This window comes from Physella acuta, unplaced genomic scaffold (assembly GCF_028476545.2).
Source record: "Physella acuta isolate Inbredline_101_S28 unplaced genomic scaffold, ASM2847654v3 ptg001089l, whole genome shotgun sequence".
NCBI classification, from domain to species: Eukaryota; Metazoa; Mollusca; class Gastropoda; family Physidae; genus Physella; species Physella acuta.
The window spans coordinates 168,858-188,009 of NW_026732606.1; the positions used below are offsets into that span (position 1 = coordinate 168,858).

The 19,152-nt window shown below is 31.7% G+C and overlaps 1 protein-coding gene across 1 annotated transcript; it reads right to left on the reverse strand.

Annotated features, from left to right (window-relative positions):
* Positions 1–10,137: 10,137 nt before the first annotated feature.
* LOC131955640 (fibroleukin-like) lies at positions 10,138–18,526 on the reverse strand. Its single transcript, XM_059319836.1, has 4 exons — positions 17,252–18,526; positions 16,511–16,627; positions 15,524–15,643; positions 10,138–11,511 (listed from the first exon to the last, which is right to left on the reverse strand). Exons 1-4 carry the CDS (start codon positions 18,497–18,499, stop codon positions 11,137–11,139), a joined length of 1,860 nt encoding a protein of 619 aa, XP_059175819.1. The 5' UTR covers positions 18,500–18,526; the 3' UTR covers positions 10,138–11,136.
* Between the last annotated feature and the right edge of the window lie 626 nt (positions 18,527–19,152).

Sequence of the window (19,152 nt, forward strand, 5' to 3'; positions counted from 1 at the left end):
GAAACACATTGATGTTATAAATTACTAACTAACATTTTAAGTTTTTACTATATACTTTATGTGTTTTTTTTTTATTTATCCAAAAACTATTTTTGTAAATAATTAAAACCTTACAACCTGTATGTATATTAAATATTTGTACCTATTAATAAAATATAATCATCATACTTATATAGTGAATATAATTTGAAATACTTAAATTTTTTATCCCTAGTTTGGGACAACTGGTACAAATAATGTAAAAATTTAAAAAACAGTTTTATCAATTCAATAGACTTTTCATTTGTGTCCGAATTGTTGGTTTTCTGTTGCACGTGTAAACCGATATGGAGACAGCAACGCGGAACACGGACACATTCTATTTGTATATCCTTCTACAACAATACTAACACAAAGGTTTCCAGTTTAAACATGTATTTGTACTTATATATCATAATTTACCATAATTAGGAGTTGCTAGTCTCAAATGCTTAATTTGCACTTTCGCCAAACACTTGTTATCAGGTAAATTAAAAAAAAATAAAAATTAGTGAAATTAAAAACTATAAAGTGAACAGAAAAAAAAATAAAAAAAAAAAATAAAAATAAAAAACAATAATTGATTATTTTCTCACACAAAAGAGACAACATATCATAAAACATTTATTACAAATACGTGTAACTTCTGCTGCTGTCTTTCAGACACTTGTAGTCCAGAAATACGCTGTTTTACCTTGAAATCAGCTAAAGTAGTGATCTTATATTTTGCATTCCCATGCAGGTTAATAGTCTTAGCTGGGGCTGGAATTGCTCAACATAGCATTGAAAAACATGCAGTTAGGATGTTGACTTTTTATTTCACATTAATATTTGTGTACGTCGACTTACTTTTGTTTTTGCCAGAAAAAAAAATTCACACGACGTACCATTAATTCAGTTCAGTCGCTCGACGATTAGGGGTCGGCGTGGTCGAGTCGGAAAAGTTCATGGTTGCTAAACCGAAAAGTCCCGAGTTCGAACCCTCGGGCAGATAAATCTCGATCCCCTTCAACACGAATAATTAAGAACGAAGAAGAAAAAGAAGAAGATGAGGCTCGTTAGCTTGGGGACAGCCACTCTTTTAGAAGAGACAACTCCAAAATCAAACAACTGCTGCCTTGTAGTTTGTTCTTCGTTGGACAAAGGCTATGGAAGCAAATCCAAAAAGAAAAGCAGGCTGAAATCGGAGTCAATGGCCTCAATGGCGCATAACCAGTTGACTCGTAATCCTTAATTGTGATGGAAGCATGGTCGAGTCGGCAAAAGCTCATGGTTGATAAATTCGAAAGAGTCTCGAGTTCAAACCCTCTGGCAGATCAGGCTTGATCCCTTCCACCACTTGAAATCAAGAACGAAGAAGAAGCTCGTAATATAAAAATAAAATGTTTGTCATAGCACGTTGATACACGATCAACGCGCGCCTGTATAGGTGGCGTTGATACGATTAGTGACGTAATGTGTCATTACGTCAAGGGTTACGATAACAAATATCACGATATCGATGTCGTATTCGCATTGTCATTTACCGCAACCTCTAGTTCTATCGTCCACACTGCAAAATCATATCGAAAACTATGTTGACCACTCCCGGCCGAACCCTTGAGGCTTGTTTGATCAACTCGATGTTGGCAAAAGTGAATTATTTATTATGTATAAAAAAGCCGAATAAGTAAAGGAAATGCATATTTAGTAGTCTCAATTAAAATGAGTAATACAATTTTAAGATTTATTCACGTGAAAAAATGAGCCACCAAAAATCAAAATTAAAAATAAAAGCTTTATGGCTGCTTAAGACTATGTCCTATTGAATTTTATGATTTGACTACAAAACTACCGAACAAATAGACGGACATGCGAAGAAATCGAGCTAAAAATAACCTCGTAAAAATTAAATAGCTGTGTTATCGGGGCAATGGACCACCACCTCATTTAACACGATCAGTGTTTCTTCCAGACTTTTTTCTACGGGGGGGGGGGGGGGCACATGATATTTTCGGGGGGGGGGGGCGGACACTGGTAAAAGTATGTTTTTCGCGAGGGGGGGGGGCAGAGCCACCCCGAATAGATGCCTGGAAGAAACTCTGAACACGATTCCGCACAATGAACAATCTAGACCCACACATTTTGAGTTTTACATTTTGTATTTTACTCCTGTGATGAGAAGGGTATGTATGCCAGCTGTTGATTTCCTGTAATTAATTATGAAGCCTTAACATGTTGACACGTAATATTTAATTGTGTTGGAGGTTGTCATAACTAGAATTATCATACTTCAGAAATATAACAACTTCATCTTTTTTTTCTTCAATGAGATACATTAATTATTGTAACTATTGACGCTCTCTAAAACTTGTTATAGAAAATTCCGGTATAGAAAAAAGATGTCTGAACAGCAAAGTGATGTGAAAAATATGTTTAAGAAGGTAAAATATAATCACAAGCAATTGCTGCAAATAAAAAAAAAGAATTTTGGATAATCTAAGTAGTACAATATCATACCATACAAAAAATTCCTCTTTGAGTTTCTTTTTGAGTGTGTTGAACTAAGGTACAAGTTAATAGAGTAGAAAATAAGACTCAATTAGAAGCCATGCATATATTAGTATGTAGTTCTATAGACTATAAAATCTAATAACGAAACATTCAAATATATACGGTACTATTCCTAGTGTAAATCTGACGCTTGAATTTATTATAATTTTTATTAAGATTTGTAAACATTTGGGATGCGATCTCGACAACTGAGACCGTTGGCAACGAATGATCTCCCATTAGAATATTTAGACATAAAAAATTTTACAAGGGAGGTAATAAAGTCAAAAGTTATAAAACAAAACATAAACATTTAGACACGCCATTTTTAAACACAACACAACACAAATATGACTTTAATTTTAAATTAAATATATCTAAAGAAAATGTTCTATTTTTTGTTAATCAATGACGTCAACTCATTAAAAAAAAATTATATGTAATATTATGTTACATGTAAACTTTACTAATTTTGTAAAATATATAATATTAATACCATTAGTGTTTATATATGATTAGGGTCTGTAATATTTTAGCAAAATTTAAATTTTGGATCCCTGTAATAAGCCATAAGGGACAAAACTCTTTTTAAGTACATTTAGTGAGGCAGAGCGTTTGAAACAAAAAGAATGGAATACCAAACAAGGCTGAAAATCAGGGACGATAATAAAAGTGAATATATCAATCTAAAAGTAATGGGTCAGGATTGTGGTGTAGTTCATTTTAAAATAAAAAAGTATACTCCACTGCGAAAGTTAATGGGCGCTTTTTGCAATAGAGCTTGAATGCAAACATGAGTTGTACGATTTAGATTTGATGGAAATCATATAAATGATGAGGACACACCAGCTATGCTGGAAATGGAAAATGCAGATTCTATCGACGTCTATCAACCTCTAGATAGAAGGCCGATTGTGTCTTACATGGTAGAAGTAAGCAATACATTGGAATGGAAACACGTGAGCTCCACTCCACTTGCCTCATAGACCGTCATGTTTGAAAGGGAAATTTACTTGTTACATTAATTACATGTTAATTATGGTTAATGATGATGTAAAGACTTACATACTAATCTTCAATTTAACGCCCTTAAGACGCCACTCACAACAAAAATACAGACAAAACATTCAACACATCTGCCTAGACTGTCCCACTATATAAGAAAATGAAAAAGACTTTAGAAACCAAACGTGGACATAGCGATAGCGCTAAATAAACTACCCAAACACAAAGACTGGACTGAACTAGTACGAAAATTAGAGATCGTTGCGATCTACAGACAAACGGACAAACTCAGAACCCTGTTTGACAACAAACACATTACGTCACAAACTTTGGACCGGATTTATAACAGATGACTTAACACATTTTTTTTTGTATTTCGCACATCACCCTTAAGAAAGTCAATGTTAGCAGGGTTTATCAACGGTTGATTTGGTTTCTCCACAACTGAGACTATTGAAATTAAATATCCCCCATTAAAAAAAAAAATGTTAAACTTACTTATTAGCAAAGGGGGACAATTTATAATTAAATGGTAAAAAATATTAAGTAAGAAAAATACGTATACATAAATTTACAAGTATAAAATTTATAAAAATGTTTAAAAAATAACAAATAACTTTTTTGTTTTTAATTTTAAATATTGTTAAATAAAATAGTTTTAAAAGTATAATGTATTAATATTAGATTTATTTCAAAATGTCTGCACATTAAATTGTTAAGCTAAAAGCTAAATTATATATTTATTCCTTCATAACTACCAACGATCATTTTCATATAAAAATATTTAAATTTTGGATCCCTTTAAGAAGGGACAAAAAAAAAAATAGAAATAATAGATGTAAATAACAGTGTTCAAATCGAGTGAGTTCAGGGAGTGAGGTCATTGTGGGTTAGAAGAAAACTTTTGAAAAACTTTGGCGTCCTCACCAATGTGAAATACAAGACCCATGTATTTTAATACTTAAAGTGATCACTACTTTATAAAAAAAGACAAAGCTTTATGTGGTCAAAAGTCAGAGCTATATGTGGTCAATAAAACTCAACAGCGTCGTGACTATGTCCGTTTACAGGAAACCGTTAATTAGTCTTCTAAGTTAATATTTCTTTAAATGATTGATAATTTCACATCGTCCAAATTTATTCGAGGCCATTTATTATTGGGTTATATAGGAAAACAACATGTAATCTGAGCCATATCTTACAAGTCGTTATTTAAAATTAATATTTATTTCAAAATCGTGATTATTTTCTATAAATTATATGTAATATTCACAAAGGTTCAAATTGTTTTAACTTACACCATAAGAATATTTATTAAAATGTTAGCTGCATTTTAGAATAATCGTACACTAGCTTCATTTCAAACTGGTTCAAAAATAGATTTCTCTTAAACCTGAACGATTCATAGATAAATGCAACCATTTAAAAATGATTAAATTACAAAAAAATTGATACCTGTGTATATATTATATTTATGGATATTTTAGACCCATTATCGATCTGTCAAAAGAGTAATCGAATTTAGATGTTATAATTGAACACTTTCATAACAGATAACTAAAGAAATATCAGGGAATAGCGCTGGGTTCACGCGTGTGTTTACTGTGAATGACTTCATTATGGGCCATCCTGGGACTTGGTAACGGTTGACGCCTATGCTTATGATAAAAGTCAGACCCCTGTACCTTAGACAAATGTCAACGAAGCAAATACGTGTTGATGGTAGAAATTAAACGTAGGGTTAATGGCCACTGGTGTAAAATACGTGTTGGGGTGCAGATAATCAGTGTTTCATCCAGGCATTTCTCCGGGGGTACCCCCCCCCCACATTTCAAGTGCCACCCCCCACCCCCCCCCCCCCCCACCCCCCCCCGGAAAAAAAATTCTGGAACAAACACTGCAAATAATCATTTGAATATAGTATTAAATTCAGGCTATTACAATACTCTCCGTTAAAAGTTATTTCATTCCATGTAAATAGAGTTCATTTGCATTCAATGTGGTTTTGTTTACGTGGCCAGCGGGATGCCATCTTTCTGACATATATTTTTTTCGATTCAGTTTCTTCTTCCTAAATCCCGTGTAGGCCTTTAACTATAATAACAATTTAAAAATTGCTGCAGTTATTATAAGTTGTTACCAATATTCCCATTGCTCCACTAAGTTAGACATAAAACGTTTGGAAACCACGAAAATATGAATGCTTAAAAGCAAAACAAGACTTACAATAAGACATACATTCTTAAATTACTTAACTGGTGAATTTGTTTTTTGATGAACTAAGGTAAAGTTAATAGAGTAGAAAAAGAAGACTCAATTATAAACCATGCATATATCAGTTTGTAGTTTAGTGATAATTTACTGATCTAACCTACACCGAGACGATAAAAATTAATAACGAAACATTCAAACACATACGGTACAATCCCCAGTGTAAATCTGACGCTTGAAGTTATTATTATTTTTAGTAAGACTTGTAAACATTTGGGATGTGATCTCTACAACTGAGATCGTCGGCCATAAATGATCTCCCATTAGAATATTTAAATATGAAATATTGTGCAAGGGAGATAATTTACATAAACGTTATTAAAAAAGAAAAAAAAACATTTAGACACTATTTTTAAACATTACACATCATAAAGGTGACTTAATTTTAAATTAAAAATGAATAAACACATTTTCTATTTCTTTTTTATCAGTCATTTCCGTCAGCACTTTAAAAAAGTAAAATTTATATGTAAAATTATTTTTATATAAACTTTACTAATTGTGCAAAATTTTTAATATTCTAAAAAATAATGTAATCTTTATGTATGGGTCAAATGGTTTATTGAATACTTTAAATTTTGGATCCCTCTAGTAAGGGACAAAACTTTGAAACACAAAAGAATGGAAGACCAACCAAGGCAGAATATCGAGGACCATAATACAAAGGGAACACATCAATCTAAAAGTAACGGGTCAAGATTGTAGTGTAGTTCAATTTAAAATCAAATAAGTATACACCAATGCGAAAGTTAATTGGCGCTTATTGCAATAGAGCTGGAATACAAACAGGAGTTCTAAGATTTAGATTTGATTGAAATCCTATAAATTATGAGGACACACCAGCTATGCTGGAAATGGAAGATGGAGATTCTATCGATGTCGTTCAACAACAGACAGTAGGCCGATTGTCTCTTACATGGTAGAAGTAAGCAATACATTGAAATTGAAACACGTGAACTCTACTTCACTTTCCCCGTAGACCGTCAGTTTGAAAGTGAACTTTACATTTTACATTGGAATGTAAGTTAAATGCTGATTAAACTGATAAAGTATGTTGTACATTGTAAAACATTTCTCACATCGAAGCCACCAACATTTTTTTTAAATTACATATTAGTCCTTTAGCATTGGACGGCATTCGTATAGAAGAACTGGACTGCAGAAAACTGACAGAAAAGACACCCTGCAACAACGAAGCTTTATCCGAGCTAAATAGAATGAAGAACACCTTAAGTCAACTCAAACTTTATAGCTATAAACTTGACCACAGACTAAACAGTATTAATGTCTTCAGTTAAAGAAGTGTTAAAGATTTGTGTTTTAAGATATGTGTTTAGCTAATTGTGGCAATTTTTGAAACGTAACAAAAAATCAGTAAATGTGACACGTATAGTAAAACTAACAATATTATTAAAGCAAAACTGTTTTTCAAATTGTGTATCATATATTTGTTGCTTCACTATATTGTCTTAACATGCATACAACACGTTAATACTAAAATGTATAAAAATAATAAATACATAAAAACGTTTATAATTACAAGCTTTTATAAATGCACTAAAAAGAAGAAAATAATACAATTTTTATTAAATATAAATAATTTTTAAAAATATAATAAATCTGCGGTTACTTTAAATATAAAAGTACTTTCTTTAAATATATTAATGCACTTCTATTTATATCACTATAAATAAAAGCGTGGGTCGCTATAATAATAAGTATTTAAACAATGAAATATGTAGGCCCGTCTGTAAATATAAAAGCACTACATAAATATTTAATGTGCACTAAGTAATAAATAATAAATAAATAAAATAAATAAACACACCAATACTGAAATACTGCTATAAACTAAAAGGGTATAATGTTAATTAGTGGTACGTACTTGTGTAGATTGATGCATGCTTCATCTTTCCTAAATCCACAGTTTGAATATATATATATATATATATATATATATATATATATATATATATATATATATATATATATATATATATATTTAAACACAAAATACCACATACACCAATGGTATTTATATTGATTTGCAACTAAATACGCCCACTAAAACATTATAGCGACACACTCTTTTATTTATAGTGATATAAATAGTAGTGCATTAATATATTTAAAGAAAGTAATTTTATATTTAAAGTAACCGCAGATTTATTATATTTTTAAAAATTATTTATATTTAATAAAAAATTGTATTATTTCCTTCTTTTTAGTGCATTTATAAAAGCTTGTAATTATAAACGTTTTTATGTATTTATTATATATAAAGCGTGACTGTTCTTAGATTAGTTAGAAAAAACTGGATATCCAGCGGTACATTTTCTACTCGAGCGCTCAACTTCTAGAACAGGTAAAGTCGAAAGATATAGACCAGGAATCTATCGCCTTGAGTTGTTTACATTTAGGCTGTGCCACAAATATTTCTCCAGTAGCCTCCCCTTGTCTGTACGTTTGACGCCGAATAGAACCTTCGTATCCCATTTTACCCAGTCACGCTCCACCTACCGTGACAGCCTGCAAATGTCTTTGATGGCAGCAATACTCTGGGAACACATACATACAAATGTCTTTGATGGCAGCAATACTCTGGGAACACACACATACACACGTCTTCAGAATACAAGCCAATCTCTCATTTCTAACACACGAGCATTACCGTTTTAAGCTCATTATACGCCATCTAACTTGTTAAAGGGAATTCTGAAAAGTAATAAAGCACGACGCTAAAATTAACTTTTAGCTTCGGCCAGAGATAAAAAAAATAAAGCTAATACCAAAACTAACATTAAGGTAAAACCTTGTCAGCAGTGGTCTGGTGTCGGAAGGTCTGACCTGTATTGAAAACATTCACGTTAGAGGAACTGACAAGCTTACTACTGAAAACATTCACGTTAGAGGAACTGACAAGCTTACTACTGAAAACATTCACGTTAGAGGAACTGACAAGCTTACTACTGAAAACATTCACGTTAGAGGAACTGACAAGCTTACTACTGAAAACATTCACGTTAGAGGAACTGACAAGCTTACTACTGAAAACATTCACGTTAGAGGAACTGACAAGCTTACTACTGAAAACATTCACGTTAGAGGAACTGACAAGCTTACTACTGAAAACATTCACGTTAGAGGAACTGACAAGCTTACTACTGAAAACATTCACGTTAGAGGAACTGACAAGCTTACTACTGAAAACATTCACGTTAGAGGAACTGACAAGCTTACTACTGAAAACATTCACGTTAGAGGAACTGACAAGCTTACTACTGAAAACATTCACGTTAGAGGAACTGACAAGCTTACTACTGAAAACATTCACGTTAGAGGAACTGACAAGCTTACTACTGAAAACATTCACGTTAGAGGAACTGACAAGCTTACTACTGAAAACATTCACGTTAGAGGAACTGACAAGCTTACTACTGAAAACATTCACGTTAGAGGAACTGACAAGCTTACTACTGAAAACATTCACGTTAGAGGAACTGACAAGCTTACTACTGAAAACATTCACGTTAGAGGAACTGACAAGCTTACTACTGAAAACATTCACGTTAGAGGAACTGACAAGCTTACTACTGAAAACATTCACGTTAGAGGAACTGACAAGCTTACTACTGAAAACATTCACGTTAGAGGAACTGACAAGCTTACTACTGAAAACATTCACGTTAGAGGAACTGACAAGCTTACTACTGAAAACATTCACGTTAGAGGAACTGACAAGCTTACTACTGAAAACATTCACGTTAGAGGAACTGACAAGCTTACTACTGAAAACATTCACGTTAGAGGAACTGACAAGCTTACTACTGAAAACATTCACGTTAGAGGAACTGACAAGCTTACAGGATTTACAGACCACATCAGCAGTTGTATCTTGCATTACAAAATACTGATAGAAATGGAAACATTAAGTTAATAAAGTTATTGATTTATCTTAGGGTCACAAACTAAAAACAGTACAATCATATAGATTTCACGTGTTTCTGTAATCTCGACATGAGTAAGAAAAACGTAGTCAATGTTCCATAACGTAAGTAAAGTACCATCGTAGCTCTGTGGATTCATTTACGCACTACAATTAGCCTTGGTCCTTATTGTCTTTATCACATTAAAAAAATGACAGCTATTATATGTTTGATAATTCAGAAGATTTTATGATGTGTTCAAAAAACAAACGAAAAAAAAAAAAAATAAAAAATAAAATAACACTTATATCATAAGTTATATAAATGGATTTATTAGTAATTATTATATAACAAACAATTTCCTAAACTACATAAGGAAGGCTTGATATTAAAATTAAGTGAGCGATATAATAAAGATGTATATAAATGCATATAGTTGCTTTCCATTAATTCTGTCCATGTAAACATACTAAACAAATACAATTATAAAATTAGGTAATTGGAAATTTCTCTAGCCTATGGTATGGAACACAAACGATACTAAATTGTTCACGGGAGATAATAATTAAAATTACCCACTTGATTTGTGAGAGTAGGGTTATATACCTTGAAAACGATAATAAAAGAATATTCCAATCTCAGTAATACAAAATATTAAGAATTAAACTTTTATTTTGTACTAATATGTACTTATATGTGATAGTAGAGATTTCTTAATAAACAAACATGCTAGATATGAGATACACTAGATAAAATATTAACTACTTAAACATAGGATTTACTTAAATGTTCACATTTATAATACAAAGCCTTACAGATCCCAAATTAACAGTTACTATCTACTTTATGCGAAGTTAGGTGGCATATATACATCTTTCGAAAAACTATGCGAAAAAATATTATTGAAAAAATTGCACAATCATTACACACGTTATTAGAGTTAAACTTCACACGATCCGAGTGAATGTCTAATTAAAGATATAGTGGTAGATGACAACTACACTACTAGTCTAGTTATGAATATGCAAGAAATAAATGACACCATCATAGTCGTTTTTTACCTGTTTTAATGGCTAACACACGCACAGTCAATCTATGAGGAATTTCAATTCCAGATGAGCGTATGAATGGCTTTATTACATTATGATAGCAAAATAAACTCTGTTGTAGTTTTTAAAATCATTTTTTAAATAAAATGTTTGGTTTAATGTTCGTTAATTTTAAACTTCTTATGTATACTCACCATCAAGAAAATATTGCCGTAGTGAAATGTTTACATCAATTTATTTTAATATATGAAATGTTGTTTATGTTTCTGAAGATTATATAAATAATTTGATTACTGTGTATCCATTATTTTACAATAGCATTGTTTTCGGGTTGTTTACATTCGACGAAGTTTCATCTCAACAAAGTCTAGAGAGTTAGACCAGCCTGTAATGCTAGACCAATGAATTCCTTTATATTCAACACGACTCGCCCATTCACCGTTGACGTTAACCCAGTGACAATCATTATACCACCAACCACCTCTCCTGTCTGCAGCACAGTTGCCACCTGGCCGGCTATCGTTATCAGAGTCAATGGTTGTAAACTTCATGCCCTTGTGACGACTAAAGTAGTCTCCACCATTCCCACCACTGAATGACGTGAGGCTCATCTTATACTTTGCTGCTTCATTTTCTACTTTAAAACCTCTGTACACAGCGTAGTAGTCTTTACCTTTATACTTCATGTCAAATCTGAGTTCATTATAACCCTGTTTTAGACAAAAAATTAGAAATATTTAGATATTGCATTGTGTTTGAAATATTGTAAGTATTGATCCCTCTATACTATATGATAATTATACATATCGATTAAAAAACCTAACGAAAATCTATAAACAATATACACAATTTTCCAAAACACATTATTACAATAATACACTGCTTGAAAACTTTCTTTGTAAAAAAATATTGAATAAACTTGTTTTGATAGTTTCTGTATCTACCCCATCATTAAAACAAAAAACGTCTGTTGAGAAAAAAAATATTACATTATCTATTGCCTGCTTACATTGCAACTTAAAAATATATTCCCTTACAAGAAATACTATTTATATTCAATTTACGTATGGCTTTTCTAGAACTCCCTCCTTTTCATTAATCTCCTTACATTGCCTGCCGTTGTAACACGCTCGCAGTTAATAAACCCATCTCCCTTACAATATCTATTACTTATGTACGTTTCCTTCTTTTGATATGTTCAATAGCCCTAATTCTAAATCTTAGATTGTATCTTATTTGTATCTCCATATTTATGTTGTGAAATGGGGTTAATATAATAAAGGTTAGGACAGGCGGGAGGGTGTGGAATAGAACTGTTGATAAAACCGGTAGAGGAAGAAATGACCGGTTGAAAATATCCTGCTGACTGCATTACACTATTCTTTAAGGTTCGTTACATAACCACGATATTTATTGTATAAGCTGTGTTACCCTTTCTAAAATATCTAACTAATCTGTTAATCGGTTATCTAATAAACACTTCTGAAATCAAGACACTTAGCTTTTTTCCCGACAAAAATAAAAACACGCTATGTTAATTTATTCATCTATTAACATACTGCATGTACAGTAAATGCACCTTCGTCATATAAAGTGAAGATGTATAGTATTTGTTTCGTTAGTTAGCTATTGTTTAGTAAAATTTAAAAACTCAACATAATACATTAGGATGCATTCGCCATTAAAATAGCACGTTACTTAATCTAGGTCCATTTAAATGTATTTTAAATATTTCATGCCATGACTGATGATTTAAATGTGCGTTCCATTGACATGTGTACACCAGCCACACAGTCCAATCGATATGAAGATTAAATAAAATTATCCACATGAATGTATTAGTAACTGTAAACAACTGTATGCTATATTAATAGCAGAAATTTCAAGACTTTGCATTCACTACGTATCTCCACATTTGCAGCTTATATTATCCATCCATCTATTTATCTCCTTTTTCAACAGTCCATTAACAGTTTTAGCCAGATTCAATACATTCTTCCGCTCATATTTGTCATATATCTTCATCGTTCAATTCTTGAATTTTATTTATTTATTGTATCTCCACCTCAGCAATGCATCTAGGTCAAGTTGTAGCCTACATTATGGTAGCAATGCAGAGCGTGTCTAAAAGAGCATCGTATTTTTTTTTCTCGATCAGTATAAAAACCTCTAAGGCGGCTTAATACTAAACTCGTTTACAAACGCGAATGTATTAGGTTTACGGTTGGGTAATTTATATTTAACTCTCAGCTTCCGAGTTTCTTGATCACAACACCTTAGATACGCATCACCGCCTCTGGTATCTCAAAAATCCCTCCCCTTTCTAATGTTTTTGGCCCCATGACCCCAACCCCACAACCCTCGTGCCCCCATCTCTTTTTGTACTATTTATTCTGTATGAATATGGTTTCTATTGCTCCTTTTTAAATCGGTTTTACTTACATAACATTCAAACAAACATTGTAATGATGTTTTAACACTAATTTAATAGTATTTTATATCTACTGTCCATTGTTCCACAGCTTACGTGACCCCATGACCCCATCCGTCTATCTCCTCTCCCCACCCCCGTAGACCCCCACCTGTTTTCACATAGAGTTTACCTTTATTAACAAGTACGAAACTATTCAAATTCTTTTATGAGAACACTGCTATCCAATTTTTTACCTTTAAAACTCCACGGTATCCCCAAACATCATTATAGCTTCACGCCTACCCACCCAAAACATGTCGGTACTAAGCAGTCAAATAATCTTAGCTACGACTATGCATATGGACACAGAAGCACCACACGTTATCCCCTCCCACTCAATCACTAACACACCAACCTGTCCGGACCTAACCCACCAGAACATCAGCTTTGATTTGTTTGTGTTTTTTTTTCCTGTTATATCTAGTATTGTACAGCCATCCGTGACGATAGTTTACAGACGACAATAAAAAGATCAAGCAGAGCTTGTTATTACTTCCCCTTATCTTTACATAGTTTAAAACCTAAATTATCTGCCCCTAATAGCTGTAAATATTTGACCGGGCTCTGCGATTGTAAACAACTCACCAGACTGGTAGGGTGGGGGTGGTAGCGACATGGTCTGTTGGGTATGCATGGAGAGTGAGAGAGGGGGGGGGGGTTCGGCGTGCGTCTACGTCTTGTCCCGAATGGTCCCCCATGAAGAGAATTATATACGTAGATGTTTATTGTACGAAATGGGATGAAATCCACTTAAACCTACATTATTTTCGACTATTCTACTATATGTTATAATTTTCACCCTCGATTATTGGTAAAATGTTCTAAACCAGCCTTTGGCCACTTTTCTTTAACCAACATGCTTTAAACCCATTGTATTTTATGTATTTATTTACTTATTTATCTATTTATTTCTAATACCATATGCATCACTCCAACTACCTTGTAAATATCTCCCAAACGGCATGTTATGTTACAGTATTTTTTTTTTAATTATAAAACACGATTGCATTAGGCCCAAAATTGGTTTGGACACTGTAGTACCTGGTTTGTTATCTCAGTATAGTTACACATCTCATTGACATTTTTTAAATGACTCAGAAAATAGATCATTTAAAATTAATTGAAGCAGGCTAGAAAAAACTTTTTGAGGGGGATCCTTTTTTTTTCTAGTTCCGCAATGATAACACATCAATATATTTTCTTACAAGAAATATCTAGATTAAACGAACGTGTGAATGCCAATTCTAGTACACTATCCTTCACTTACCTAATCAGTTATTCACTGCTAGTCAATAATACCCTCTCCTCTAAAATGTATTACCCTAGTTCTGTAATTACTGTCCTCTCCTTTGAATTACAACATTTTACACTTTCCTATCCATCACCTATTCATAACCCTAAGCTTTATATATCGCTAACCATTTTATACACTCTATGTACTGGTGTCCGTTGAATTATAAAATATGTGAGTGTCCTATTGCAGTTTTATGTTGAATGGGGAGTAATTTACAAGGGTAGTTAATCTGGGGAATGATAGGGGGATAGTTAAAGAGGGGTGGAAGAGCGGGAGCTGTAATATTCTATCCTCAGCTTTGCCATGACCTATGAAACTAGCTCAAGACCACTAAAATTGGAACATTGTTTCTAGAGATGAGATATTAAAAAATAAATAAGTGTATTTTATTTACAATTCAAATAATATAATAATATAAATAATGTCATCTCTTGCGAAGAATTGGAAAAGACATTTGTTTATCGATAGAAAAATAATGTTTTTATTTGTTAATAGACAGTCTTTAACAGTTGTATACGTGCAAGTTGTCTCAGTTGAGATGTAAAATACAAAATCACTCAATCAAAAATGCGTGTTTCATACGTAATCTCGCGTGTCATATTAGTTTTTACACTAAATTTAATCGTTAATAAAAGTACTAAATTTTAAAGTAGATACTTTTTTTGAAAATCACGCAGAAGAAATTATTGTAAAACTGAGAAAATGATGTTGAAACGACCCCATGTTTTGTGAAACAGTTATCATATAACTAAACTAACAAACTAGTGTATACATGTATCATATAAAGTGATTGTTTTAAGAATTAGAAATTAAGTGATAGCATGTTTATCTTGAAGTGTGTATGGTACAATCACCTTAATACTCCCTTAAAACACATTACTCAGTGTTATTTCGTGATGTTCTAGTACAAAATTCAGTTTCCATGCAGGGTTTTAAGCAGCCAATATTTCCTTACCAAATCTGTCAACTTTGAAATTACATCATTTCCGATCCAAAAGTCTCCAGATGTTGAACCGAATCCATTTTTATAATCGTTCCAAGTTCTTGTAAAGTTCACATCACCTTTGAGACGTCTCTGTAAGAAATAATAAATATTCTAATATAAAGTTTTAAAGCTTCTGTTTAAAATGACGGCGGTGGTAAACATACGGTTACTGAGTTCATTTGATTTATTCCAAGGTTTAATTATCTTTGAGATTAATTAAGATCTCTAGTTATATCATACAACAAACAATTTACTTAAAATCAAATCAGTCGTTAGTTTATTATACTTAATATTTTCATATTAACTCTCTAAATATTTCCAACACTTTTTGTATTAGACAGCTAAAATGTTTTTGGGATAACACACTTGCTTTAACTTTTGAATGTGTTAAATATTGAAACCAAATAAATCGCAAATTTTGTACATACAACACAAAGGATATTTTTCAGAATCAGTTTTTTTAAAGTAAATTTACACTGAACATTGTCGTTGTCTATCACATAGTCTGATTTTCTCTTTTATTTTAAAATAAAAACTTTTATCAAGAAGAACAATAAACTAGACTACGAATCAGCTTTCACATCACAATCCCCAAAACACTGAGTTATGTTAAAAATACTACTGTAAATTAAAACACATAACTTCAGGTCAACCAATTAAAATATTGACCAGCGCCCTACCAGAACTACAAAAACAACTTTAGCTGGCGTTAAAAACGTCGATATAACCTATTATAATCATATTAATTTCAAATAAACAAACAAAAGATATTATACAAAACCCTCGGTATATCTTTCAAATTTTACATTTTTTTTTCTTTAGACCGTAGCTAAGCGTCTATAATTTAGTATCATACATTTGTGTTCAATGATGTAAAAACATCAAAATTGTTAGAAAAAAATATCGGAAAAAACTTATTTGGTAAATGTGTAAGAATGTTTTAAATGACAAAATAACCTGTATAATAATCCATCCTCCACCGTCTGTCTTGTTATCACACAATGTTCTGTTGACATCTACTCCAGCCTCTGTCATGTCCGAGTAAATACGATCGTTCATGTTGGCACATTTTAACTGGAGAAAAAAAAAACATTTCGAATACTTCAATTTATTTATTATTAGATGAAACAGTATTCATTGAAATCATGTGTTTATTCACACATTTAACAATTTTTCTACTTTGCTTTTTTAATAATAATATGTAATTATCTAAACCAACATTATCGCCTAGCAAAGCACCACACACTCCCACACAACCAGGAAAAATATATACATACAGATGCATGTATATATATATATGTATATATATATATATATATATATATATATATATATATATATATATATATATATATATATATATATATATATATATATATATATATATACTTATACATATACATATACATATAATATATGCGTGTTTTTGTGTGTAAGTACAAATATATACTTCTAAATATTGTTAGTATGTGTTAAAGTTGTTTTCCAAATATAGCCAATTAATTTAATATGTCATTTATTTTGTTAACGTTTATTGAATATTATTTGAGTATATAAAATATTTTAAAACATTCTAGTTTTTCTAATTTTAACGAAACTAAGCACTGTATTGATTTAAGGTTAATTCGAAAACATACCCTGCCTAAGTAAAATACTTTAACTTTTAACTACTTGGGAGCATTCTTATATTCAACGTACGTGTTCGCTTTCGTTGAGCACAGGGCCAATAAATCCATGTAATCTACTGACTAGGACACCAATTTGATCTGATTTAGTAATCAGATTTTGAATGGTGTTGTTTATCTCCTCCAAATGGGCGTCTATATCAATGTCTGTTTTGTTTAGTAGTGATACAGCTGTTTGTAAATCCTTCAGTGTCTTTAACTGTGTCTCTGACTGTAATTTGTTGCTTTCACCCAGTTGTTGAATGCTTATATTTTGACGTTCCAATATCGCTGTGCTATTTTTTAACATTTCGTTAGTTAAATTTAGTACATCTTTTTTGAAAACTTGCATGGTTTTTGTTAAAATTTCACTTTTATTTAACCTTTGAGACAAAGTTTGAACATCGAATGATACATTAACCACACTATTATTCAGTTTATCCAGTTGTTTTTGTAAAACAATGTATAGGTTTGTTACATTTTGTACAGACCTATTTTGTTTTTCAAGTGTGTTATTGTTCGCTTGTATCTGTTGAATTGTCTTTAGATAGCTCTCAGTGAAGTTGTATTTAAAATGCGTGAGCTCTTGATTTGTGTTATTTAAGGTGTTCAATCTGTTATAAACGTTGTTCATTTGATTTTCAAGTCTCTGAATTGTAGATCCTTGGGCAGATAACAAGCTATTGAATCTACTTTCCATCGCATTAGTAAGGTTAACCAGAGTTTCATCAACCTTCTCCTTTGTTAATTCTATTTTGTGATAACTAAGGTTAGAACGTTTGTCATCTGTTAAAAACTGTAAATTCATCTTCAAGTCAGCTCTGTTTAACTTATCAGAAAATTTAAATGTTTTTAGAAACTCTGACATTCTATCAATTGTTTTATCAAACTCTGGAGTTTTAGCCTCTAAGGTCATCAACATCAGTGGCTTAAAATTGTCTTGGTCAACAGGCTTGGTTTTATTTTCTTTCGTCTCAGTGAGACCCCTTCTATTTGTGTAATACACATCACATCCAAACACTGTACTAAAACAATCGGAAGGTTTTGTAAATGATAAGGTCAATTCTCCAAACACTTTTGAAAACTTTCCATCAACTTTCGATCCAGCAACTTTATAATCTCGAACTCTTGAATCGGACTCTGAAAAATACGCCAACACAATTTTCCCCTCTATTTCACTGATGCTATAGACTGACATGTTGACAAGAGCTGAGATTTCATTATCTTCTCTTGTGTTCTCCACACAATGTAACTTGCCACAAAATAAATCTTTACCCTCCATATAATATTCTCTTTCTAGTGAAATGTCAAGTCCTGAAATATATTAAAATAAACCAATGAAATTTGGAAAACTAAATTAATCAAGAAATACTTTATCTTAATACACTTCAAGCACAACAGCCTTCGAATAATCATTTCTTTTTCAATTTCTTCATTGTAAATTATTTCCAAAGAAATCTATTTATTAATTGCAAAAAAAATTAATAATTAAAACATAAAACTGAAATTGTGTACAACAAGTTGTATTATTTTAATCGTCGGTAAATTATTATTCAATATGTGTTAGTTTATTTAAATTACTTGGACAGAGCCAATAATTGAAAACAGGTAGGGCTTTTTATCGATGTTTGTGTAAACACATTACTTACAAATTAACATATACACAACTAAATAGAAAACTAGGTTTAAGCGTTCACTGGTAGAATTTTAAAAAATTAACTTAAACAAAATATGTTATGCATTTTAACGTTTAAATATAGTTTCTAAAACGGAAAGAAAACGGCAGCCCTCTAAAGTCATAAATGTATACGCTTTTGTTAAAAATAGAAATTGAATTAAAACTGAAGTAATTTACAATTAGCTAGTTTCAAGCTCGGTCACTGGTCTAATGAAGTACATTAGCTAGAGACAGCAACGCATCATAGGAAAACAAAC